Source organism: Chaetodon auriga, chromosome 4, assembly GCF_051107435.1.
Source record: "Chaetodon auriga isolate fChaAug3 chromosome 4, fChaAug3.hap1, whole genome shotgun sequence".
NCBI lineage: Eukaryota > Metazoa > Chordata > Actinopteri > Chaetodontiformes > Chaetodontidae > Chaetodon > Chaetodon auriga.
This window is the reverse complement of record NC_135077.1, coordinates 21664692-21689993: the sequence shown is the minus strand read 5'-3', so window position 1 is coordinate 21689993 and position 25302 is coordinate 21664692. Positions and strand designations below refer to the sequence as shown.

General features: G+C 42.4%; 3 protein-coding genes across 3 annotated transcripts; 1 reads left to right on the top strand and 2 right to left on the bottom strand.

Moving 5' to 3' along the window:
- Positions 1-21: 21 nt before the first annotated feature.
- On the bottom strand, positions 22-6892 carry tmc7 (transmembrane channel like 7). Its single transcript, XM_076728277.1, has 16 exons — positions 6751-6892; positions 5424-5688; positions 5124-5272; positions 4833-4988; positions 4669-4754; positions 4431-4576; positions 4210-4357; positions 3859-4041; positions 3567-3712; positions 3207-3321; positions 2775-2872; positions 2301-2484; positions 2081-2211; positions 1679-1834; positions 1475-1553; positions 22-1319 (listed from the first exon to the last, which is right to left on the bottom strand). The coding sequence occupies exons 1-16, from the start codon at positions 6764-6766 to the stop codon at positions 1116-1118; spliced, it is 2262 nt and encodes a 753-aa protein (XP_076584392.1). The 5' UTR covers positions 6767-6892; the 3' UTR covers positions 22-1115.
- Positions 6893-8217: 1325 nt separating this feature from the next.
- On the top strand, positions 8218-17542 carry tmc5 (transmembrane channel like 5). Its single transcript, XM_076729177.1, has 21 exons — positions 8218-8289; positions 8751-8950; positions 9474-9697; positions 9897-9968; positions 11169-11285; positions 11409-11511; positions 11756-11837; positions 11949-12209; positions 12518-12660; positions 12815-12959; positions 13245-13397; positions 13742-13908; positions 14397-14472; positions 14583-14680; positions 14777-14872; positions 14977-15052; positions 15586-15719; positions 15899-16072; positions 16605-16683; positions 16840-16926; positions 17009-17542. Exons 2-21 carry the CDS (start codon positions 8877-8879, stop codon positions 17489-17491), a joined length of 2844 nt encoding a protein of 947 aa, XP_076585292.1. The 5' UTR covers positions 8218-8289; positions 8751-8876; the 3' UTR covers positions 17492-17542.
- Positions 17543-18347: 805 nt separating this feature from the next.
- LOC143319547 (germ cell-specific gene 1-like protein) lies at positions 18348-24826 on the bottom strand. The gene is made up of 5 exons (XM_076728613.1): positions 24209-24826; positions 21675-21722; positions 20554-20706; positions 20185-20296; positions 18348-19528 (listed from the first exon to the last, which is right to left on the bottom strand). Exons 1-5 carry the CDS (start codon positions 24495-24497, stop codon positions 19234-19236), a joined length of 897 nt encoding a protein of 298 aa, XP_076584728.1. The 5' UTR covers positions 24498-24826; the 3' UTR covers positions 18348-19233.
- Positions 24827-25302: the final 476 nt, after the last annotated feature.

Sequence of the window (25302 nt, the reverse complement as noted above, 5' to 3'; positions counted from 1 at the left end):
AACAATGAGTACTTGACAAGATATTTATTCACCATGTTAAGTTTAATACTAAAGGCAAGCACCACAGTCATATAAAAGGCCTCATAACAAAGCAGAACAGCATTTCCTCTCAGTATCTGACTGAAACATTTGTAGTACAAACATACCCATCATCCAAAACTTTGAATCTGAATTAAATAAATATCTCTGATCAAAGATTTATGCAAATAACTTACTTAGAGGGGCATAGAACCGCTCACTTTCTGATCTGGGATTGTTGCAAAATTCAAAAGCTTTGTTTTGATACAGAGCATTGGTTCTCGGAGGGATTGATGGTGAAACTTAATTTCAGTTTGCATATTTCAAGATATCTTACAGGATACAGTGAGCTATCTGCACAGTTGGATTATTTGTTTTTCAACAATTGCACTTAAGAAACTCATAAACACTGGAAATCCACACACACTCCTGGAAAAAAGAAATGTACTGTGTGTGTTTGGTTCTGTTCCCTGTCTTGTTTTGGTCACTGATGCAGGAAGTGTATACGATATAGATTGTATCTACTGAGATACTGGGAAATGAAATCTTAAAATAAAAAAATGGAGTCGCAGTAATGTTAAAAAGAGAACAGGGTACCAGTTTAGTGTTTTGAAATGTATTAGTTCTTTGCATTATTATGCAACCTCAGAGTCATTAATTATGATAAACGGCGGATGTAAAAACACCTTAGATGAACACACTGTAAATGTAAAAGTTATTAAAGTAAGAAAACGGTAGTGTTAGTTAATACATTTTAAGTGCATAAAATTCAGAAAGGCTTTTCAAACTCCAGTGGTTAAAGTAAATCCTTCTCAGAAGGAAAAGATGGCAGCAGGGAAACGCACCACAAAGACATCTGACCAGCAATGACTGTTTTGGTTTGAGAACACTTTGTGGCTTCTTTTGAGTTTTAAAATATCAAACTGTCAACAAATGAACACTGGGAAGACACATTAATGTAAGCAGGCCCATAAAAACTCCCAAGGTGTAGTGTTTTCACAATAAAAAAGAAAAAGAAAATCTAAAATATGAATTCAAACAGTTTTCTACTCCAGTCCATCTGTCCAGTCTTGTCTCTATAATTTCGGGCTCTTGCCTCACACGTGCGTGGAGGAGTCAGGAGGCGGGTGTGCCAGGAACACACTTTCATTGAAGTTGTTGGAGAAGCTGGTGTGGTAACTGGGGCTGCTTCTGCTGCTCCTGCTGCTGCGCGGCTGGGATATGGACATCGGGGACTTGACAGCTGAGAGCTTCTGGGCCTGGCACAGCTTCTGGATCAGGAAACGCTTGTCACGGCCTTCCTGGGAAACAAAATAAAACACAGATAGTAGATCCAGATGTTGGTAATAACTCAAATGATGATCAAGCATGGTCAATGTATCACTTGGAAAAGAGACAGAAAAGAATAAAAGGTGAAATAAATGAAAAGAAGAGATGAATTTTTGAGTGAACCTACCATGACTAGCTGCTCCCTGAGCTGGTTAATAACTCTCTTGTGAGCACCAGCTAGAGCGATCACATAAAACATGGCCAAACTACAGGAGAGAAAATAAAATGTTTCAAATTACAACCAAGGGAGACAGAGCACTTGTGTCACCAACAGTTAAAACATCAGTTTTGCAATGATGATCTATGCTGGAACACCAACAGAAAGACGCACCATGTAACGACAAAGAAGGAGACAGCGAAGGCCTCCGATGACAGAGCGTAGAGGAGCGTCTGGACTTGACTGGGCAGCTGGGATACTGTAGTTGGCAGCACCTCCCAGGAGGTGTTGTAATTAACAAATGGTCCACAGGCCTGGGAACTGTTTATTCTGTGCAACAAAGGATGCATGAATGAGTGTACAGTACATGCCAAGAGAAACATGGAGGCAGCAGCAATGAGCGATCAATGCAGAGGACAGAAAAGACAAATATCCTGTCTCCATTTATGTTCAACAGTAAAACTCATGAGACAAACATTGGGCTCTGATGTCGATTCAACAGTCAGGGTTCGATTGAAGCTGCAGAGGAGCAGATATGATATCACCTGATAGACTGAACAACAGAGCATTACTCACTGTGCCACACTAACAGTGACAGGCAGACAGGCCAGAGCCAGGCCTATCAGCAGCACCACCAGGAAGAAGAAGTTGGAGCTGGAGGCCCGGAAGGGACGCGTGGCTGGACGGCAGTTGTTCACCAATGAGACCTATAAACAAGCAGCAGAGAGGTAACACAGGAAACCCTTCCTCTAATTTTGACTCATGTACATATACCCACACATATATATATAAATACCTTTTTGATATAGAAGATAAAGAAGTATTTAATAGTGCAGATGGCAGGCAGCATCGGGCTGTAGAAGGTGCCGATCCAGCAGATGGTCTGACCGTAGACGATCTCCAGCACGTTCTGAGGAATAGCAAACTCCTGCTGGCCCCACCACTTCGCCAGACCGCAGTCACAGTGCTTCACTATCAGCCTGAGGAGGACGGGGCAACAGAACGACACGGTTACAAATGACTCAAGAACAAACCATGAGGCATACTTCCACCTAAAGGCATCTCCAGAGGAAAGGCAAGGAAACTGATTGGGATGACACAGAATACAAACACAGACTTGAGAAAGGCTTAACACACTTCACTGAATCCTTTCATAAAGGTAGAAATCTTGAAATGTCATAAAATGATCACATTTAATCTGCAAAACTAGACTACTTCAACTTTTAAAGATTCTTTTGAGATAAAGAAGATGTTCATTTTGAGGACTCACTTCCTGGGAAACTCCACAAAGATGGTGACTGCGACAATGATGATGAAGTCGAAGATGGTGAGTTTGTACATCTCCTGGCCCACACGGGTCTCCCAACACTGGACAAGAACGCACAGGGAGATGTTCAAATAAAACACCAGTAAAATACATCACAGTAAGACTGGAGGGAAGAATTTCTGCGACTCATCCTGGGATGACGTCCACCATGTGTCATCAGATACGTAGATACTGTGTAATGAAAGGCCAAATGAGTGACAAAGACCCACTTAATTAACATTATAAAATGACATCTTAATAGCTCTACACCCATTAGATATCTTCAGAAAATGTATGTTTGTTGACACAGAGATAAAAGTGAGTTTGATGTTGGCATCTGTGTCTCATGACTAGAAATCATTGTATGTTTTACTGGGATGCAGGAAAATGACTTACAGAGTAAAGCAAGTGGTTATAGCCGCAGATGCATGGTTCCTCTTTACATTTAGTGATCTGAGACCAGAGGGAGAAGAGCAAAACTCCAATGCTGGTCAACCGCATGAAGACACACCTGCAAATGAAGGAAGAGGAAGAAAAAGAAAGACGGAAAGAAAGTAACTGAGCTCATGTTTTTAAAGATCATTTCTTTCTTTTACAAGTTTTAGTCTGACTTATGTGTTAAATCCTCCTCTTTAAAAGGCAAATACACCACTTTTCCTGCTAGCGTTTGTTTCCTGATGCAAGTACTTTTCAAGTACAACACTGCTGTTCAGAGAAAGGATGAGTGAGCAGTCAATGAGTGGAAGTCTATTGTACCTCATGAGAGTGAAGCGGATCTCGAAGGCAGGCGAGTAGTCCTCATAATTGATGATGATGGAGAAGAGGAGGGGGGTGATGAAGTTGGCCAGCGTGATAACAATTGAGGGTAAATACTCGTAGATGAGATCCACGATGAAATTCTCCTGCAGCCAAGCAAAAAGTGTCACTGAAAACGTGCTAATCTGCACAGCTTCAAGTCTGAATGGAGCTTCTAGTCGTGACGAGCTGTTACTCAGACAGAAGAGCAACCAGAAAAGACCTTCAAAGGACATCAGCATCATTTCTTTACCTTTACATTATTCATCTGGGCTTCCTGGGAGAAGACGGTGGCTACATAAATACTGTAGAAGCAACCAGCCAGAACACCGATGACAAAGAGGTTGAGGAGGAAGCGGATGAGGTAAATCCGACATTTCTCTTTGCGGGTGCGATCTGCTATTTTCTGTTTGATCCTCTCCTCCTCCAAATCTGTCTGTGGATATAAGAAAAGATCATTTCAGAAGGAGGCAGGTAGACATTCGTGGATAACATTTTCAACAATGGACTCTCTCAGCATGTACACAGCCATTGATGTCATCTTACTGCTCCTGCTAAGTTCTGTCCTCTAAAACGTCATGTTGGAGAGGAACGACCAACTAACCCTGAGCTCATAGAGTAAACTGCTTCTCTTCAGCTTCGAGGCATTCTCGTTGGTGATGCAGAAGTCCCAGCCGGCAAAAATCTTATTGCAAAAGCTCTGAAAGCGATCCTCATCCTGCACCAGGTTGCGTTTGAATCCTGTGGCAGACCTTGAAGAAAAGTTAATCAGAGACTGATCTGTAGAACGAATTCAATTCCTAATTGATTTTGCCCTTTCGGTACCTTTTTACAATCCAGATGAGGCTGAGGAACAGGTAGGCTATAGTGACCAGCAGGTAGGCCAGCGGCACATTGTAAGTGATCTTTGGAAAGTGTATTTTGTCCGCCTTGTAGTAGCCGTAGAAAAGATAGGTCTGTTCCAGAAAGCCCTACAGAGTGAGCACAGAAGGTGAGCGAGGAGAGCAAATGCCAACTCTTGTTTTCTTCCAGAGACCATGAAATGATAAGTGCGAGGACTCACTCCACCAGACAGCAGATCTGTAATGTGCTCGTGAAAGATGACCAGACCGCGACGGGCGCTGCTTGGATACACACTGCACACACTTTCTGTGGGGAAAGACAGGAAAGTGTAAGCTTCAGAACATTTCATGCTCAGTGGGACGAAACAAGCGAGCGTCCTCTCACCATCGTTCAGTCTGTAGGTGACATTTCCTGAAGCGTTGGGGGCAACGATGATGGGCAACATGACGAAGCTGAACATGAGCAGAAAGATGATCAAGTTGAGCATGACCAGGAAGCGCAGGAAGGAGAAGTAAGACAGGATCCCGGTGCCAAACATCCCTATTGAATGCAAAGGAGACGAGACAACGCTTGGCAAACTTCTGTTAGAGCATAAGTCTATTTACTCACGTCGGCCATCCTGAGCAGAAATCAATAAACGTCTCTGCGGCTGAGGATTTAGTTTTCATCTCTCACCCTCTATCAGGTGGATGTCCCCCCTCCACAGCTTCAGGGAGCTCAGCCACTCTTGACCATCATCCCTCAGCCTCCTCAGATACCTGCGGGTGCTTCGCCTCAACTGGCTCCAACTGCTGAGCTCTCGAGCCTCCTCCAGGCGCTGCGTACTGACAAGTCAAACACACTGATTGCTGAGAACACACATAATATCATACCTGTTACACAAAACATGAATTAAACATTGAACATCTGGATCCCATCTGTTGAACTTCTCTATTCAAGAGGCCGGTAAGGACATGATAATGATGTCTTTCCTACTTGTCTCTGCGTTTCTCGGCCATGCACTTGGCCAGCTCCCGGATGGGTCTCTGCTCCGTCTGACCCTTCTGTTTCTCCTCCTGTTTGCTGATGGTGCTCAGGCCCCATTTCCCACTGCCGGAGGAGCCGAGCCGAGCTCTAGAGCTGCTTCTTCGCTTGGTGGCACCGGTTGACGACTTCCTGCGGTACAGCAGGGACTGGTAGCTGGGGAGCTGGTCCAGCAGGGGGTTACTGGTGACTCTGCCACTCCGATCAGTGTAGAAGACTTTTAAAAAGATGGATTAATGTGTTTGTTAATTGGGACTGAAAGCCATTACCGTTTAATACAACACCAGCTTTTAAACTCCAACAGTTGCAATATGGTTAAAACTCAAAATGTAGTAATCTTAACCTGTGGGGACTGAGACTGTGACAGAGAACTGAGAACGACTAGAAAAATTCATGGTTTTGAAATTGAATTGTAAGTGTCATTATTTGGTTAGATGCCTTGAAAAGACACTTTATCATTTTTTTGGCTTGTAATAATATTCATACAAGTTTCCCAATAAAACACAGCTATGAATACAAACACATGTCACACATGTTTGGACTGAAGAGGCAGTTTGCCTATTCATTACTTCATTATCTGTCAATGTGAGTGGGACTGAATGTGTCTGTTAGCCAGTAATGAATGCTGGGTAACCTGACTGTCCGCTCGATCAATCACTGGATTGGATTTCATTACTGTAAAAAGAGGAAGAAACTTCACAGCATGTAAAAAGACAAAGGGTCTAATGTAAACTGATGGGAGCGTGTGGATCTCGGACTGGACGGGATCTATTTAAAATCAGTTTCATTTCCTTCGCCTTTTTCCAGCCTTTCCACTATCACTAGAAATCCTGGGGAAGGGGATAGTGTCTTTATGATTTACTAGCAGCCACCGTCTCCTCTGACAGAGCAGCTCATACGTGTTAAAAAGTAGAAATGAACGTGTGCATTTCTGAAGAGAGCAACAAAACACTGAGAGAGACCAGTTTTGAATCCCTGCTCTATTCATCCAGACAATGGCTAACCAAGAAGCAGAGCCAGCAAAAGAAAAAACATGCCAACAGCGGAGTTTCGACACGGTAAAGAGCTCACTAAACGCTGCAACTAAAGCTCCTCCACACACCCTTTCTTATGAAATCGTTAACCACCAGGACAAAGTTGTTAGCCTGTTGTTAGCGGCTGTTTCATCTAACGTTGTAAGTTTGAGGCTAGCATTACTAGCTGGTTAGCTAATGCTGAAGTCGGCTTTAATTAACCTGGTTGATTATTAAGGATAGCTCCAGACACGAGTTCCGTTTACCTGAGTCGACCTCCATAGTCCAGTTTTCTAATAGAGTCCAAGTCTCTATGTACTGGGTAGTATTATTATTAGCTAACTATTAACCTCGAGGTCTCGGTCGACTGGGAGTTGACGGTCCGCCGTCAGGAAAGTCAACACAGCTTTTCCCAGAAACAACTTCCTGAATGTGGACAGCGCGACAGGTCCGGGCGCACCTCAGCCCGCCGCACCGCACGATGCTGGGTCACATTCAGCTGATTTATCGTCATACTTTACTGGTTTTAAGATATATATTTAAGTTATTTCATTTTTTCTGAATATATGTCATTTTTTGTACCCTGTCTTGTTTAATTCCGTCATATTTTGCTGTTTTTTAAATACATTTTTCAGTTGTTTACATTTTTATGATTATATGTCATTTTATTGTACCCTTTCCTATTTCATTCCCTGCTGTTTTACAGGTTTTAAAATATATATATAGCTACATTATTTATTCATTTATTAATATTTGCTTTTTAGGAATTTATGTAATTTTATTATATATAAAATTTGTAGCAATGCTTTTAGTCCTTGGTCTACATAGTTATGTGAGATTGTTAAAAAATAAAATAAAGAGGAATATTAAATAGCTACTCTGAAATGGTTAAAAGATATTCAACAATTTAGTGCTGCTCTTAAATAAAATGTGGGGGACTGGTGAAATATGCATTAAAAGAAATCTGGTCAAACCTGATGATGCAGAGTTTGAGTTTTGGTTGCTGTAAAAACACTGCATCCTACATTTCCCAAAATGCATCTCAAATCCATCTTCCGTTAGACTTCCCCAAATGTCCATGCCACCTCCATGTTTGTGTCATTCTGTGTCACATGTCTGGTATAAAATTGAAGGTAGAGATAACCCAGATGATTTAATTAGTGTTTACTTCTCTCCAGGTCCAAAGAAAACATTGTGCAACCTTTATTATAGGCTTTATAGCTTCACTCTCGTGACAAGTAACCTACATTTCACATGTAGAAGCATTAGTGTGCATGTTTAAAATAAAAAGGGAAATAGGATAAGATGTATTACAAGATCTCAAGTTACAGAGCAACGGTGCATTAAATAGCTTACAAACATTATGGGTTTTTTATGGGGAATTGAAGAGGATGTTTATGTTTATGTGAGTGTAATCTCTGGCTTTTACCGGTTGTGCAAAGCAATGAATTTCCGTCTAAAAGTGCATCGGAATTTCCCTTTAATCAGTGAGGAGTGCAATAATATCCAGAGGAGCACCACCACAGGTTGACCTGCATGAACTGTCAGACACACACTTCAAGGAGGATTTGTTTTTATCACAATACAAAGTGTCCACAGGATTTTGATGACCTACTCAGAAGCAGTGGAGTGGACTTTTACCTCTACGGGTTTAGTTGAGCACACACTTCCTGGTAGCCGCAGTCTCATAGATGCTGGATCTCAGGCTGATTCACAGGTTACCACCCCCCCACCAACCCTACAGCATTTTGTGATTTTTTGACTTCCTTCTGTGTTTTCTCTCACCATCAAAACACGTCCACCAGGTAAGCAGTGTTTGAGAAGACAGAAGAATATACTGTAATTTATCAAGATTTTTCATTATCTGGACAGTACAGTAAATTTAGGATGTACACTTTTTGTAGTGTCACTGTATGAGGGTTTTCTGTTCCACTTCCTTTGCTGATTTGATTGTACTTTTCTGTGAATTGTTACCTACTCTGCTGTCCTTCATTGGCTCTGTGTGAGAACCACAGATAAAGGCAACTACATGTGATGGAAAACCAAACCTAGTGTGTGAATTAATGATGAGCAGATGAGGATGGGACCAGAAGATTAAGTTACACATGCCTCCCCCTGACAATACAGCTGTCACTCTGAGCACAGAAAGCGCTTTGCCTCCACATGTGCTGCTACTCGTTTAAGCTGTGATAAAGTTTGTTGGCAGCTGAAGCCTAAATACAACATGTGATGAAGCCTTATACTCTTGTCTTTCTCATGATCTTAGGACACACTATATCTAGTTAAGAACTGGACTACACAAACAACACACTGAGACGCGGCTGAGACTGGGTGAGCTGACGGACCGTTGTTGTTTTCAAAGAAGAGTGAAAGGATCCATTCAAAGGATCTCATGACAAGTCACAGCAGCTGGGGATACTTCAACCATGCCTACCACGACAGCGAGACTCTGGAAATCGATAGAAGGTTTGTGTTAATATAATAATTCAAAATGTGCATCAGTGAATCACACGTCCCTTATTTCGATAGATCAAAGAATGTGTTTGAGTGAGTGCTGTGTGTAATCTAAGGGCACAGACTGTATGTGTTCAGGGAACATGGAGCTCTATGTATTCATTTTGGATATAACCCAGGCTATGAAAGAAGGGATTCAACCTATTTTTCTTCTTTTGGGTAAGAACTTTAGAGTCAAAAGATTGAGGTGAATTCATTAGTCCATTGATGTCTGAACTTTGTTAATCCTGCACTTTCTTGTCAGATATTATATCTTTAAAATTACCCTAAGCAGAAAAACATCAGCTCCATAGCAGCCATATCTATGAAACTTGATTAATTACAGATAATGACCACTTCATGATCATGAGGTCATGTCCCCTTTATGAATTGATAATCCCAGCACTCTCAGCTATCATAAACACTAACTGTATGAACTCATTGATAAGCAGTGTGTCTTTCACCTTGTACGTTATTTGTTTTGTGCGGTCACTAGGTCTTCCAGTAAAACCCACCACACTAACCCCTATGCCAGGGAAGACCCAGCCTGGTGGGGCGACAGGGCAGACATGCATGCGACTGGTCAGGCCAGCAGAGACGATGCTGTAGGGAGGGTGCCCTGGGGGGGCTGGCAGGAGGAGAGCTGGAGGGGGAGGGAGAGCATCCCCATGGGCCTCATCTCAGCACACCCTGACAGTCCTTCATGGCAGCATGACCTCAGTGAGTTTACCACATAAACTTACTGAGCTATGGACATTAGTGTATATGTTTTGATGTCTACCCCTCAGTGCATCAGAGAAAACATTATGTAGTGGTGATTCCTTGTTCTTTTGGCTGTCCTTTTTTTTTTCCACATGTTGCTAAGTGACACTTCTGTTGACACGTCTATTCTCTGTCCTCCGCACTTTGTATTATTCAGATCACAGTACGTTCCAAATCCCCCCTCAGCATGGTCGATCACAGTCTATTCGACTTCCTTCTTCAGTGTCAGGTAATGGTTAAACTGGTCTTACTCCACACTGCAGATAACAGATTTGTTGAAGTCTTTTGTGCATGCTCACTCTGTTGCTGCGGTATCGCTAAACAAACAAAGTTATTCAGTGCTTTACAAGACAAGAAAAATTTAATGTGATATTCATGTTGACCTATTGCCTTTGATGATCAGTCCAACTGGATTATTATTAATGGAGGCTCCACATCACAACAAATGACAGATAAGCGAGAAAATATAACAGAGGGAGGGGGGCTGTTGGGACATTGTTGTTAGGTATTTGTAACTGCACTCTGTCCGACTTGCTGTACTGTAACTCAGTCCTTGTACAATTACTAACCATATCTGTAACTTTCATCTTATGTTTTCAACAAGGGCATCTTTTACATTTATAGCCATGCTAGCAGCATGTCCCTGGGGACGGCGGTATCTGTCAGATCATTATTTTGGTCCAGACTGAAATATCCCAACAATTACTGGATGGATTGCAAGGAGCTTTGCTTTACAGATTCAAGGCATCCAGAGGATGAATCCTAATGATTTTGGTGAACGCTGGACTTTTGTGAATTGTGATAACTGTGGTGATAGCCATCCCTTCCCATGTAGCGCCATCATCAGATTGAAGTTTTGATTTGTCCAGTACTTTACTCACGGAGCTGCTAGCATAGCTGCACACTCTTAATCTTGTTTTAATACAACATGTAATTTGTGGGATATATAATTAAGAATCACCAGACTACCTGTGAATAGCAGCAGTCTGTAGTGTAACAGTTGGTACAGTGGTCCCTTACAGTGTGACGGGCTGCAGCATCAACAGCTACAATAGGCAGAAATAGGTTTAGCAAGGAGTTCAGGAGTTAAGATGATGTAAAGTCAGTGCATACCAGCACCCACATTATCTCATATTCTATATTACACTGCTATCAGCTGGGCTTTCCGTCAGCATATTTACAGTAGAAAATACACACATCCAAAGTTTATGTGCACTAGTTAATCAGGAAATTATAAAGAAAAGCAAGTAAATCTCTGTCAAGCTGTGATGGGAGAGTAAATATTTAAATGCAGTTACATTTGAAAAAGCCATCCTTGATGAATGTCATCCTGTTTCTGTAATTCCCATCTGCTCCGTGAGTTTACCTCAAATATCAAGCTTAAATATCCAGTAAGAACAGGATCTTTTCTTCTGCTTTGTTCATCCAGGTAGCATGACAATGAGATGGAGGGGAATGACAATGAGAAGGATGAGCATGTTTCCCAGTGCCGATCCTGCCCATCTAGCTTTCACAGAGGATGCCATCAGGGATGAGGTGGAGAATGGTAAGAGGCTGTGATGGGTGTCAGATTATTCCTGGGAATATATGTGAAGTGTGTCACCTGATCTGTGTTCTGGGTGATAGCCTGTGTGTAGGTAACAGGTAGGGCTTGTCTTGTGTGTGACAGAGGAGCAGAACCTGGTGAAGGACCTCGTTGCCCTGTCGACAAAAGATCGAGTTCGTGCCATCCGGGACCTTCCAATGAGCTTTGAAGAAAAGAAACTTATCAGGTGGGTTTTGAGTGCAGTTAGCAATTAGCAAGCAATTAAAGGTGATACGCTTCCTTGTCAGTGTCATTCTAGGCACTGAGTTAATCATTACACTCCACTGAGAACCATAAAACAAGGGTCTGCGCACAAAGCCAAGGTGGTACTGTGGTGCTGCTATATAGATCACTACATACATGCACATGGGTGTATACACACTGCTCTCTTGTTTCAATGCACATAAATATGCTCCAATTTACCTCCACAGGGGCCAAGTACTGGCATTCAAGTCTGCTAAGCAATCTCGCCAGTTTACATGTTTTGCAGATTGCTCTGAGAATGTGTCACTGGTGAGTCTTTCATCTATAATAGAGCAATGTGTTGCAACATCATTTTGAGCGCAGCCATCTGATTCACATCCTGTGCTACTGTGCTATCCATGTCACAAGCTGTTCTCTCAGTCTTTCCGCAGGTGTGGCTACACTATAAGGTCAGGCAGGCAGACCCTGGAGCTGTGGCAAGGCGTCATGAAAGAGATAGGCGGCAAGTTTGGCACCAGTGTCGTCTCCTACTTCCTGTTCCTCAAGTGGCTGCTTATATTCAACATTTTCTCCTTCCTGGTCAACTTTGGCTTTATCACCATCCCGCAGCTTGTTTACGACCCCTCGCCCAACATACCTCCCAATGTGAGCTTCAGAGGGCTGGAGTTATTGACTGGAGCTGTAAGTGGAGGCTCTTATCACACCACACATCTTTATCTTCTTTTAATGTGACAGCTATCCACGTGACCCCTGTTATACAGCACATCATATTCAGTGATATGTCAGCGTTCTGTTTGCAGCTTGTCACGCTGCTCTCAAGTGGCCAAAGAAATCAATTCATGTAGGTTTCAGTTTGTATATAGATCAGTAAAAATGCTGAAAACAGTCATCTATGTTAGTTGATAGTTAACTAAACTTGAAGTCATCTTTCTGCACAAAGTGGACTGAATGTTTTCCAATGCATAATGAATGTGTTTTGGTTTCTCCAGGGCTACTTCGACTCCACCGTTATGTACTACGGTGGCTACAGCAATGAAACTCTGAAGGGTCTGGTGGAGTACGACATTCAGCTGGCTTATTTCTTCACCATTGCAGTCTACATGGTGCTGTGTGGAATTGCACTCATCTTTAGGTAAGTCCATTTGTCTGTATAATTATGAAATACTGCTAATTATGTTTGACATAGATCACAATATTTTGGGCTTATTGCACATTTATCCATCTAATTTTCTTTCAGGTGAACAGTAGTTTCAATACAAAAAAAATCTCTCTTTGTCCTCACGCAGCATGGCCGCCTCTTTTAGGAAAAACTATGTACTATCGGACCAAGCTTCGAACAGTGCATGGCAGCTCCTGTGCAGCTGGGATTTTAGTATTACCAATGAGAGAGCAGTGAGACAGCGGAAAAACAACCTACGCGTCCAACTGAAGGTGAGTATTACCCGACCAAGTCAGGAAAGAGAGCAGCGTTCTGTCATGGGATTATTTCACCTGCCCGTCATGAAATATATCTGAAACAAGCCACATGATATGTTAACATAAATATATATAGCACAAATTCACTCATTTCTGTTTTAGCCATGGCTGCAAATCATATTTTCACAATAAGCTTTCAACAAATCTCACACACTTTGTTTTTAGAGGTTAATTCCTGTCTAAAGGCACAACACACATTTCATTATATTTTAGCAGCAATTTTGTCCTCCATCTCTTCAGGAGTCGTTGTCAGAGAAGGCCCTGAGGGATCTGCTGACCCCCTCTGAGAAGCTCAAGCACTTTGGGGTTCATCTTGGTTCCTGGCTCCTCTCCACCAGCTTGGCTGTTGGCTGTGCAGCTAGCATCTATTACCTCTGCCAATATGAACAACGGGTACACGAGTCAAGATTGAGGGATTAGTTGTATTGTTGTACTGTGTTTGGAACAGGTCATTCTTGTTGTCCCATGAAAGCCAACATTAACAGGGAAATGTCCTTGCCTGCACACTTGCCTTTGTTTGCATGCTCAGGGGAACTGCATATGAAAAAACTTTATGGCGAATTTATCTGATCTTTAAAATTGTTTACTAGCGTGCGTCACCTTACTGACAGTAAAATATCAAGTCATTTACCGGCAGTGGAGGGTTTGAGTCATTTCACTGGATGCAGTATATAGAATACTGCATCTAGTGAAATGATCTGAACTCTTGATCTGACACCAATCTGTTATCTTGATAGAAAACAACAGATGCTGCTAACTGGTCTCTGCTCCAGGAGGCAGAGACTCTGCTGGTCCCTTTTGTGGTGTCTCTAATGAACCTGGTCGTCCCACTCTTCTACTCCCTCTTCAACAAGTTTGAGCACTACGCCAGCCAGCGCAGACAGATCTACGCCATGGTCATCAGGTTCGACAGCAGGAAATCTGCTTGATATTAAGGATTGAGAGTTTTGTACATGAATTAAACATTGGATGAAAGAATATTTTTTAAGTAACCTTTTTTTAAAATTTCAGGACACATTATACCTTATTTGTTTAATCCATATAATAAAAGTTAATGATGCCCCCCCCCCAAAAAAAGTCATTTTTACACTTTTTTTTAAAATACAGATTAAATAAACTAGATATAGCATGTTAATTATTAAGAGGTGCTGGTACAGTCGATACAGTTTGTTACCTTCAGCTTGTTTTCCTCAATTTCCAGTTTTATGCTAGGCTAAGCTAATCGGCTGCTTCATGTTTAGCGCACAGACATGAGAATGATTTGGATCTTCTAATCTAAATCTTACCAAGAAAGCAAATAAACATATTTCCCAAAATGTCAAACTATTCCTTTCACCATTAATAATGCTTGAAATCTTTATTTGTTTGTTTGTTTTCTCATTTCATGCTCAGAAATGTGTTTCTCAAGATGTCCATTCTGGCTGTCTTGTGTTATTACTGGATGAATGTGGTGGCTGTGAAGTTTTCGGTATGTTTGACAGGGATTAACACTTGATTTCCATCTGTACTCACACTAATATTAGTTTCATCATTAGACACTGATTGTAGACATTCATTAATTGAATGTGTTCTCCACAGTGCTGGGAGTCCATAGTGGGACAGGCTTTGTACCGTCTGGTCATTGTTGATTTCCTTTTTCTGATGCTGGGATCCTTTTTTGGAGAGTTTCTTAGCAAGTGAGTTACACACATTGCTTGTATTCTTCACTCAATCACAGAAATGGGAGTAGGTAACCTCAGTTGTTACTCATATTCCTGATTTTTCTGTGACAGTGTGATTGGGACGAGGTTATTTCCAAATATGGGGGTGCCAGAGTTTGACGTAGCCAGGAATGTCCTTGAGCTCATCTATGCACAGACTCTGGCCTGGTAAGAACAATACATCCAACACTTACTACACGAACTAACATCTCAGAGGGATTAAATGCAGGACTAATTTAAAAGTTATCTCATCTTTTACTTTCTCTCCACAGGATTGGAATCTACTTCTCTCCTCTGCTGCCAGCCATCCAGATTCTCAAATTTTTCATCTTGTTTTACTTGAAGAAGGTGAGCACAGGCCCATGAGATTTAGAGGCCTTGTTGACTGTAAACTGAACTGCCATGATGACACACTGCCATTGGCAGACACAATGCCATCACTGCCTGAGCTGCTGTATATACTGTTTTAGGATCATGTTACTCTATTTGTGCATGAGGTTCAATAATTAATTGAAAGCTTTTCATCACTTTGATCGCATGCTTTATTTTCAATTATGGAAACGGACGGATGGGGTTTCAGATTTATGGTATAACCCCTTTGGTTGCACTGAACTAGGCAAGGCCAATCAATCCAGAAGAGTAAATGAATCGAATACAATTGGTAACTTGACCCAGGCTCACCTGCTGTTGTTGAATGTTTCATGAACATGCTGAATGACCTTTGAAGCAATGCTATTCAAAGCCCTGATGAGGTCTTCATGTTTTCTCTTATGGAGAGAAATAGATATGATGTTTATGCAGAAATGCACTCATGGTTTTGTAAGGTTTTATAATATCATATATTGCAAGAACAATGACTTTTCATTTTACCACTTCCCCAGGTCAGCCTGACCCAGAACTGCCAGCCTCCACGGCGGTCAGGCAGAGCAGCTCAGATGCGAACCATCTTTATTGCCCTCCTCTTCTTCCCTTTCTTTGTAGGAGCCCTGTCCGTGGTTGCATACACTGCCTGGAGGTACGAATACATGATACTGTTTTTACCATTATACACTTTAATGTCACATAAATGGTGTGAAGACAAAGAAAATCATTTAAGGGCGTAAAAAAAGAAGAAGACAAAACCAGACCTTGACACCAGTGCACAAATTCCCCCAAACCTCACTCTCGTTTTGTCCCTCTCGTCCTCCTCTGTAGCCTGACTCCCTCACAGCAGTGTGGACCTTTTCGGGCACTTGACAACACCTTCAGTGTGGTTGAAGTCTGGATAGATGTTCTGGGAGAGATCCCTGGTTCTCAATGGGCCTTCTGGATCTTCCAAAATGTCATCAGAAGTGACATCTTCTACTTTTTCATCACACTAATCATCATGTAAGTGCATTGTGCAAATATTATGTTGTGTGTATGTGCTGCACATGCAGATAAAATCCAGTGTCGTTTGTTAGCATGCTAACATCAGCTAATTAGCACTTTATACAAAGTATAGCAGAGGCTGATGGGAATCTCATTAGTTTTGCAGCAATGAAAAATAATCCTGAACATTATTTGTTGCTGTGTATTTAACTGTGGCCATGATGTCAGCATAATGGACAGATAAGTGTGTTGTGTATACACTGTGGAAATAATCTGTCATGTTCGAAGCAGTCACCTGTCGGATCAGTAACTATCAGATCAATGTATCAGTCATGCAGAGTGTCTATGGTGCTCAATTCAGCAACATGCAAACAATAAACAAAGTTAGTTGACTATTAAAACAAAGACTGATGCAGACTGGAAGAATGTGCTCACACAGCGAGTGGTTGTGCCTGTATTCATGTATATGTGGTCACCTTTATAAAAACCTAAGTATGCAAATGGAATCTATGATATTATGTCATGTGTTTTATCATGTTGTCCTCCTCAGAGTCATTATATACATCTTCTGGCAAGTCACTCAGGGCCGCAAGCAGCTTATTGCTCAACTGAAGCGACAGATTGTCAATGTGAGTGTGTTTTAAAAGCTGTCCTTTAAAATGTGCTTCCATTTGGTGTGTCTGTGTAACCCTTGGCTGCATTTGAAATTAATTTTTTGATAATGGCTATTGTTCTGTTCTGTCTCTCTCTTCTTCTTTTTCTTCTCTTTCTTCTTCTCTCTCCAGGAGGGGAAAGACAAGTCCTTCTTGTTAGACAAGCTCCAGAACCTCCAGAAACCTAATAAAACAAACCAACAGAAGGATCAAAGAAAGGTTTGCTTTTGGAATTCAGTCATGCTAACATGTTGACGAGACTTGTTATTAACCTCACTGCGTATTTTCTCCTGTCCTTCAGCATGCCAACCATCGTTCAGGCGACCACTCCTCGGGTGGGCAGTCCAAGTCAAACGCCACGATTCAAGCTTTATTTGCTCGCCAGCAGCTCGAAGAAGAGGAGGAGAGATACGGTGCAGGTGGAGTGCCTGTTCCCTCAGACATTACCACCTCCAGCGCTCTGGTTCAGGCCATGATGGCCCGTCAGCAAGCTGAAAGCCAGGATGAAGATTTGTACCACACAGATGACCCTTCGTCCTCCAGCGCCCTCGCACTGGCCATGCAAGCCAGGCAGATGGCCCAGGTCCAAGACAGGGATGAATACCATAGTGCAGCAGGTTTCTCTGAAAACCCTCTCAACGCACCCAGCGCTGTCACACTGGTGATGCAAGCCAGGCAGAGAGCAGAGGAACCTCCACAGAACCCAGCTCCAGGCTCCAGTGCTCTCATACAGGCCATGTTGGCCCGGCAGCAGGCCCAGAACGAGTATGATGACGGTTATTGAACTTTATCTTAACGTGGGAGAGGAACAGAACTGAAAAGACCAACAGAATGGATTCCTTTAAGATGACTGAAATCACACTCACACACTAAAAATCAGGTAATGATTTCTGTTGTTACCCATAGATGAATTAGTAGCAATATGGTGACTTTAGAGTTGCAGTACATTCAGTCCTGCTGTACAAAAACAACATATTGAAATAGCTGCTGAAGCAGGACTAGGAGAGAGTGCCGGTCCACCTCTTCATGCACCTTTTTAATAAAAGATTTTTTTAATATATAATGTTTCTATGACAGCATATAAGCCTTGTAAGAGAAATAAGAACTATAACATGATATAGATTAGGCATTGTCTTGTGCCATTTATAATGTAATTTGATTATGAACACAAGTTGTTAATTCTGTGTATATTCTCACCAGATATAAATAAAATTCATGAACAACAAAAATACATTTAGCACTGTCCCCTGCATTACATTACCATGTAAGAAATTTCTTTTGAAACCAAAATCATACCAATAATAAGCCAGTGTTGACATTGTAGCTGAGTGTAATTTTGCAAACATGGTCTGTTAGGACAACACTGCCCTCTGTTGGGATTATGCGTACAATGCCACAGATCAGGCCTTGACTTCTACCACAGAATGACTGTAAAAAATAAACCAAATCATTTTTTCTTTCTAAGTTTGAGGATTTTGTTTCCAGTCATGGCTGCAGTCTTCCACTCAGGCTGCAGGTACAAAAATCCACCCATCAGACAATAAGGCAGAAGCCGGGCAGGGCAGGGCAAAGAACATCCTCAAGGCACTTGCCGCTACTCATAAAGCTTAATTGCTGTGAGAGGAAGAATGGAAAACACATTTTTGAATGGAGGGGGGCTTTAATATCCAGCATATTTGTCTTAAACACTCTGAAAAGACACATCTTCACAGCATTTTCCTCCAGTTAAAGCAGAAACATCAAATAAAAATGACATAATGTACTGGAAAAGTGTGACACTACACTGACTGCTGAGCATTCCTATCATGCCGTTATAAGTATTCATTAACTTTCATGTCGGTCTGTCTTCTAAGTTTCTCTGTCACTTTTTCCTGACTTGGTTCACACTGTTTTAATGAAAAGTGTGTTGCAAATTCTCATTTGGGCTTCTTGAGACAATAAAAGTAACTGATCATGAACATCCAACAGAAAAAAGATCATTTCCAAAACCATCCTATGTACAAAAATACTGCCCACCTACATTCCAAAACGTATTTACAATTTACATATGCAGGCACGTCATTTGCAGGAAGAATATGTGGCTTTATTTAACAATTAATGAAAACCAGTTAAGCTGTCACCCTCTCTTTGCATTGATTTTTGATTGATTAAAACTTGTTTAATAAGGCTATTAGCATCTGAGAGACCCTCACTCTATTTCTATGGGTACACTGAACAGTTTCTTTTAAATCTACATTGTGGTGGGTTACACAAACAGAGAAAACACCATCATCCGTGAGGTTGTCCATTTTTTCCAGTTATCAGCTAGTTTGAAGCTCCTGTGTGACTCGGAGCTTCATGACATGAATGCCAGCAACACACCACAATTAAGGCAGTGTTAAAATGTATCAGATGGAGCTAAAGATGGAGCCCGATATCCTGTTAGGTGTTCGTCTCGTACTGGACACAGACAGACGGATACGGACACCAGGGCCTCCTCCGTCAAGTTGCAGAAATGCCACCACCTGCTGTCCCGTCCTGTTCGGTTCAGCACTGTTCTTCCCCCAAAGACGCTGCAATGTCACTCAGGTCCAGAGAGTCAGCAGGTATGGGAGTTTTCCTGCCACTTTTTGGGGTCTGGCTGGAATAAACCTCCACAGATTTGGAGATGGAGTGCACAGAGCGTTCCCGGAAGTATCCGAAAGCCTCCCGTGCGTGCTCCTCGCGGATGCTCTGCTCGAAGGTCTTGCGCTTGTGCCTGAACTCGATGACGGTCTTCGTGTAGGAGTTGAGGGTGGTCACTGACGCACCCATGCAGCAGGTGAAGGACGCCCAAGCCATGCTGATGGGAGACAGAAAGAAAACCCCAGAGAAATTCACTTTGCAGTTCAGCACGTGGCGACTCTGCTGTTGGCTTTTGTGATAAAAAAAAAAAAAAAAAAAAAACGATGAGCGTCCGTGTAGGGACACAATCCAAATTGTGACATTTTTTTCCCCTCAATATTTTTGTTTGCTGAGATTAGTGTCAATCACTTTAAGTCCTTCTGCTCCTCTCAAGCTTGCCGGGCCACATGTGAGATGAGGCATTCAAATCTGTGTCTCATGTACTTTTCATGCAGGTTGGTTAATGCCCACAAAAGGTCAAGAATTGTTTAGCCTCTAAGAGGAATTTTCAGCATACTGTGCATATTGTAAAGGAGTGAAATATTATCCCCTTATGCAATTCCAATCGCGCCTGTATTGGGGCTTTGGACACCAAAGCCTAATCCTCCCATAACATGAGAGCTTTGGGCTTTTTTCATTAGAGACAGTGATGCTGGGGAGAGGTGAGAGCAAAGCTACAGCCGACTATTTGGGGCTGCTACACGCAGAATGGAACGCCTCATCTGGTGTCCTAAAGGGTGAGTTGTCTTAACTTTATTTCTATGGCTGCACTTCATCTGACATTGGTGAGCAAAAATATGATCTTTCAGTTCTGCTGTGACTGTGGAGCCATACCAGAAAGACCAGCCGTAGTCCCAGTTGTAGGGCCTCCAATCAGGTGGGCCGAGGCTGACGGTGACCTGGAAGACCTGCGTGTACATCACATGGGCCACCATGCCAAGAAGACCTGAAATAATATATGTGGTTACTTGCAGGAAAAAAGAAAATAAAAGGACAATCTTGTGACAGAATGCCGTTCAGTGAGAGCGAGCCTCTTTTCTTGACTGCTCACTTCATTCAGACATTTCCCCCCGCCATCATGTCCTTCTCACCACAACACGGTGCAGATGCTGGATTCACAAACACTTGACTATGGAGCATCAGAGGCAAGAAAAACAAACACTCCCAGCGCTTCAGTTTATAACAAATACAGTTAGACTATACCTGAGAGCACAGTGAAGACGGCAGCGAAGGCGTTGAGCTTGAGTCCATCGATGACGTTGCTGGAGTGGACCAGCTCTAAACACATGAGGCTGAAGCCCACCACCAGCAGAACAATGTACAGCATCTCAGAAACCAGCGACAGCCACAGCATCCCTGCAAAATGACGACATCAAATCGAATATTAACGTTTCACCTCACAGTGGGCTGTAATGTACAGTATACAACAATAACTGCACAGTCAGCTTTAGTGCAGTGTGCAGCTGCTTCGTGTGCTTTTAAAGGTACTGCAGTCCACTTGAATCATTGTTTTTTATATCAGTGGATGATTTAGATGTAATCTCAGTGGTTCCTCGGGCAGCTAGTCGAGGCTGATGTTAACATGACCAACGGGTAAGATGTTGAGTTTCAGCTGATGTTAAAGCAGTCCACGCCGAATCTCACTCAGCTGTCAGCTTGTGAATCAAGCCGAGCGTAATTGCATCTCAACTGAAGTGTTTCTTGCTATTCAGCCTCTTCACAGAGTGACAGGAAGTAGGCATTTCTCAAATAACAGTGTCAACACAGCTGAAAACCCTAAAAAGTGAAAACACCAGATGTGTGTGGCTGCATCTGTGCACTGCAAACCAAACATGACTCTGTGTACTTTTAGTATTTACAGTACAGGCTAACAGTCGTCCTCTATAGCTGAGTGGATAAAACTTATTCCTAACATTTCACATTGTACAGCCACAAAAATGGATAATTCATATCAGTGTCGGCTCTAAAGTTTTAGTTCTGGCTTTGCAGACTGTAATGTACTCTTGTTTTCGAAATAATCATCTAAGATTTTGAAGGCAATTTCCCAAAGGATGTCTTGATAACACAACAAACCTGATTTACAGCACTGCAGCCTCTTTCAAACCAGGCCTCAAGCACAATGACTTAGACAGAATTGCATTAGAAAGCAGTTTGCAATACCAGCACTGATCATGTCATGTTTCCTGTGAATATTTAACTCTAGATTTCCATATTGTGGGGAGAAAAGTCTTAACCGTCTCATGAGTGTCCTCAGTGGGACTGCTGAGGAACATTTGCTCATGGTGGGAGTCGGACCCTCCTGATGATGATCAATGGACACTCACCTTTCTCTGATGCAGGGGCCAGGTCGATGAAGCTTCGGCATCTCTCACCTACAGCACAAACACAGCAAATTGTCATGATTTAGCACATCAGGGCCGCAGTGGCATCTTTAACCAATACTTCATGGTGAATTCACTCTTTTATAATCATAAGTAATATGAGTGTGGAAGAGTTTGGAAGAAGGCAAGGTCAGAGGGGGCTGGTTTGGGATTAGCAAACAAAACTGAATAAAAAAATTCTCTTAGTACTGCACAGATACTGGCCTTAGTCCAAATCCTAATCTGTGTTTAATTCCCAATTTCTGTGCAGGTGTGTTTCACACAGTAGAGAGGATGACCTCCTGACCGATGTGCACACAGCAACACCAAATGCAGAGTTCATCAGAAATGAATAAACAGAATGTTGGATAAGAGGCAGATGTGTCAGAAACGCAGCTTTTTGGGCTTCTGATTTAGTGTCACCAGCTGCCGTGTGGCAAAGCCTGCTCAACATCTGCTTCTTGTCCTATTGAATTACAGGTACTTTGCATAGAATTACAATGATAAATCAGAATAGAGATATTAATCTGACACCAAAAGATGCACCGGAATAACAGACGCCGGTCAAACCTTGAACACACCGTGAGACGTAATGAGAGCTTGCGTCAGATGAACAAACAGGATATCAAAAATGACCCCGGACACGTCACATTCTTGCAGATGTGATGTCTTCCCTCTGTCATCTGTCAAGCGGAGCGTGTCGCTGGATTTGTTGTAAGTGGAACAGTTTAATCAGGTAGAGGAAGGGTGGCAACAGCTGTTTTGAGGAAAAACTCATCAAGGCCCCTGTTACATAATCCTTATTAACTCAAGCTGTCTCAGCCCCCCCTCCATCACACAGCCCCTTGATGAGATAGACATGTGCTAGCAATTCCTTCTTGAATAATCTCAATGCGTGTCTCATTTGTAGTCCTGTGCATCATAAAAATATGTATTACGAGCACAGATAACACAGCTGTAGTCAGAGTGGTGTTTAACAGAGTTTTGAACGGAGGAACAATGGTCAAGTTGCAGTGAACTAACCAGAGAGGACTAATCTGGCCTGATTACACCTTCGACCTGAACTCTCCATGACCATGGCTCACGTTACCTGTGGAACTCATCGTTCCCTTTAAGTCCCTTGTTTTTAAATGACCATATTCCAGTGTGACAGACCCCCTTTTTTACTTCACAATGAAGCTCCCACATGCTGCTGTTGGCTCTGTGTTTCATGCCAGATAAAACCAGATAAAGCAATTTTAGCAGATCTCTGCAATTTGCTAAGTAGACTGATATTAATGGAGGGTTGGTTATCCTGAGATACTCATGACATGGAATAACTCAAAGAGAGACTAATCTCCATTTGAACTGAGTGTTCCATTACAACAAATGAGAGACTTTGAAAGATGAATGGCTGTTTGTCGTATGTTGCGTTTTGGATTGTGAGTGGTTGTAGGATCAGACGACAGCTGGCTGTCTGTTTAAGTAAAGTGTGATGATGATTATGGCAATGATGATCTATTCTGTAACAAAAGACGGGGAAATGTAAGGAGCGAAACGAGTGAAAAATGGCATCTTAGATAATAAAAAAGGAATTTCATTAAGTCTCTCCAATAACAGTCATTTAAAAGTTAAAACATCTCAGCAGCATATATCACTGCACTGACCACATGAATATAAGCAGTGAGATGCCTCATTGAGCATCACTTCATTGTGTCTAATGGTGAGGTGGAAAGTTAAACTAGCTCAGCAGCCACACACACATGCACACACAACACACCAGTGGTGGAAGACGTATTTCAGTCCTTTACTTAAGTAAAAGCATCAATACCACACTGAGGAAATACTCCACTAGAAGTTAAACTGCTGCCAATAAAATGCAAATGTATCAATGTATGAAAAGTAAAAGTACTCATGGTGTAGTAAAATGCTCTCTGTCAGTGTTTTTCTATTAAATGTGATGTTTCTGGATTAATATCACTGCTGAGTTAATGTGTGTGCTGCATTTTGCTGCTGTAGATGTCGAAGGCTGAGCTCCATTTAACTGCTTTATAGACTGTTGGGTAGTTTAATCTACAGCAGTGCATCATTTTCTAGAAGATCATCATTTTGTAGTGTTGCTGTCCCGTGAGAACCACGTATCTCTAACAAGTCAACTTTTCATGAGCTCAGAAAAACAGCCTGTTTTCAGCTTTGTGACGATGCATTTTCCAGCTGATCCAAGAGGATTTTAAATAGTTTACTTAGCTGAAAAACGGGGAATTTTCTCAAAACACAAAGGAACCTAATCAGTTAATCAGAAACATTCACATTCAAAGTCACCTAATTTGCAGATAGATGATTTTCACAGGAAGGGAATGACATTGTGAAATTGAAGTGCGCCTATGACCTCAAATTTGAACATAAGTAATCTATAGGATACATGAGAAGATGTCCTCAGTTACATTCCTGCACACACACACACACACACACACACACACACACACACACACACACACACACACACACACTCCTCTTACTTTCATCGTGGATATTCTCCTCGCATGAGAACCAGATGCCGGTGTGGAACTGTCGGAACAGGAACCTGTCGTCCCCGGTCTCCCAGCTGTAGACCACCTTGTTGGGGTCCGTCTCGTTCACTCCGTAGTCTATGCACTGGTGTGTCCGCAGCTTGCTGCACTTGGGCTTGGGGACCCTCTGCGTCCCCACGCACCAGTAAGTGGTTATAAACGCGGTGATGGAGAAAAACAGGGCGAAGAAGTTCAAGCTAACCGACAGAAGGGTCCTGCATCTGCGAGACGTCTTCATTGTCCGCGAGGAGGGTGCAGAAGCGCGCGGAGGACCGAAAAGTTCATGGGTGCCAGGTGGAGGAGATGCGCGAGCGCCGGCTAATTTCCAAACACACCTGGTGAGGTACGGGTCCCGTTCGGCGCTCTGCTGTTCCCAAACGTCTCCATTGATGCGCAGATTACCAGCAGCGTCCCCGCACTGAGCGCAGCTGTGTGCCAAAGTGTCACATTTCCGTCACTGGACTTTTTGTCCTCTTTCACACGCGGGGCCCCACGAGCGCCCAGCCTATAGGACGTCACGTTGTCAAAGGATTTGACGCGCGCTCGCATCTAGTGTGGGATTTTCTTATGATGCGCTCTCTCTCACCCACTCTCTCCCCCTCTCTGTCTCCCTCTCAATGCCTCCCTCCTCCCTCCATCGCCCACAACTGCGGGGCGATTATCAGCCTGGAAATATGGAAGAGAAAAGTTACCGAATCAAAATCAAAACAACAGCAAAGCTTTGACAGTATCTGCAGCCACATTCAACGGCACGGTTTCTGAATGTAAGACCTTTGCGCACAGATGATGATTCAGTTGCAGACCTATTCCAGCACTTTTAATAAAGTCAGTATGTTTACATCAAGTTTTCTGTACAGACTTTCTAAAACAAAAAAAAGAGGCTGCGATAACCTGACGTTTACGAACTTGCTGGACAAATAGGCTAAAGCTCTTTCTTGTTATTTTAGTCCATTCTGTCATGTAGAAATAATGTCTATTTTGAATGTACATTGTGTGTTGCCAATTTCTATTTGTCTATGATCTCATGCTCCGGCCTCTCATGA

Excerpts from the sequence above, each read along its gene's own strand:
- LOC143319547 (XM_076728613.1), bottom strand. The coding sequence starts at position 24,497 with ATGAAGACGTCTCGCAGATGCAGGACCCTTCTGTCGGTTAGCTTGAAC. Across the intron at positions 20,707-21,674 it reads GGCCCCTGCATCAGAGAAAG|GGATGCTGTGGCTGTCGCTG; the intron begins GTGAGTGTCCAT and ends GTCATTTTGCAG. Across the intron at positions 19,529-20,184 it reads GACTACGGCTGGTCTTTCTG|CATGGCTTGGGCGTCCTTCA; the intron begins GTATGGCTCCAC and ends GTCTCCCATCAG.
- tmc5 (XM_076729177.1), top strand. The coding sequence starts at position 8,877 with ATGACAAGTCACAGCAGCTGGGGATACTTCAACCATGCCTACCACGAC. Across the intron at positions 8,951-9,473 it reads ACTCTGGAAATCGATAGAAG|GTCTTCCAGTAAAACCCACC; the intron begins GTTTGTGTTAAT and ends TGCGGTCACTAG. Across the intron at positions 11,286-11,408 it reads CAGGGATGAGGTGGAGAATG|AGGAGCAGAACCTGGTGAAG; the intron begins GTAAGAGGCTGT and ends TGTGTGTGACAG.
- tmc7 (XM_076728277.1), bottom strand. Across the intron at positions 4,042-4,209 it reads GTTTACTCTATGAGCTCAGG|ACAGATTTGGAGGAGGAGAG; the intron begins GTTAGTTGGTCG and ends TTATATCCACAG. Across the intron at positions 2,212-2,300 it reads TTATCTTCTATATCAAAAAG|GTCTCATTGGTGAACAACTG; the intron begins GTATTTATATAT and ends GCTTGTTTATAG.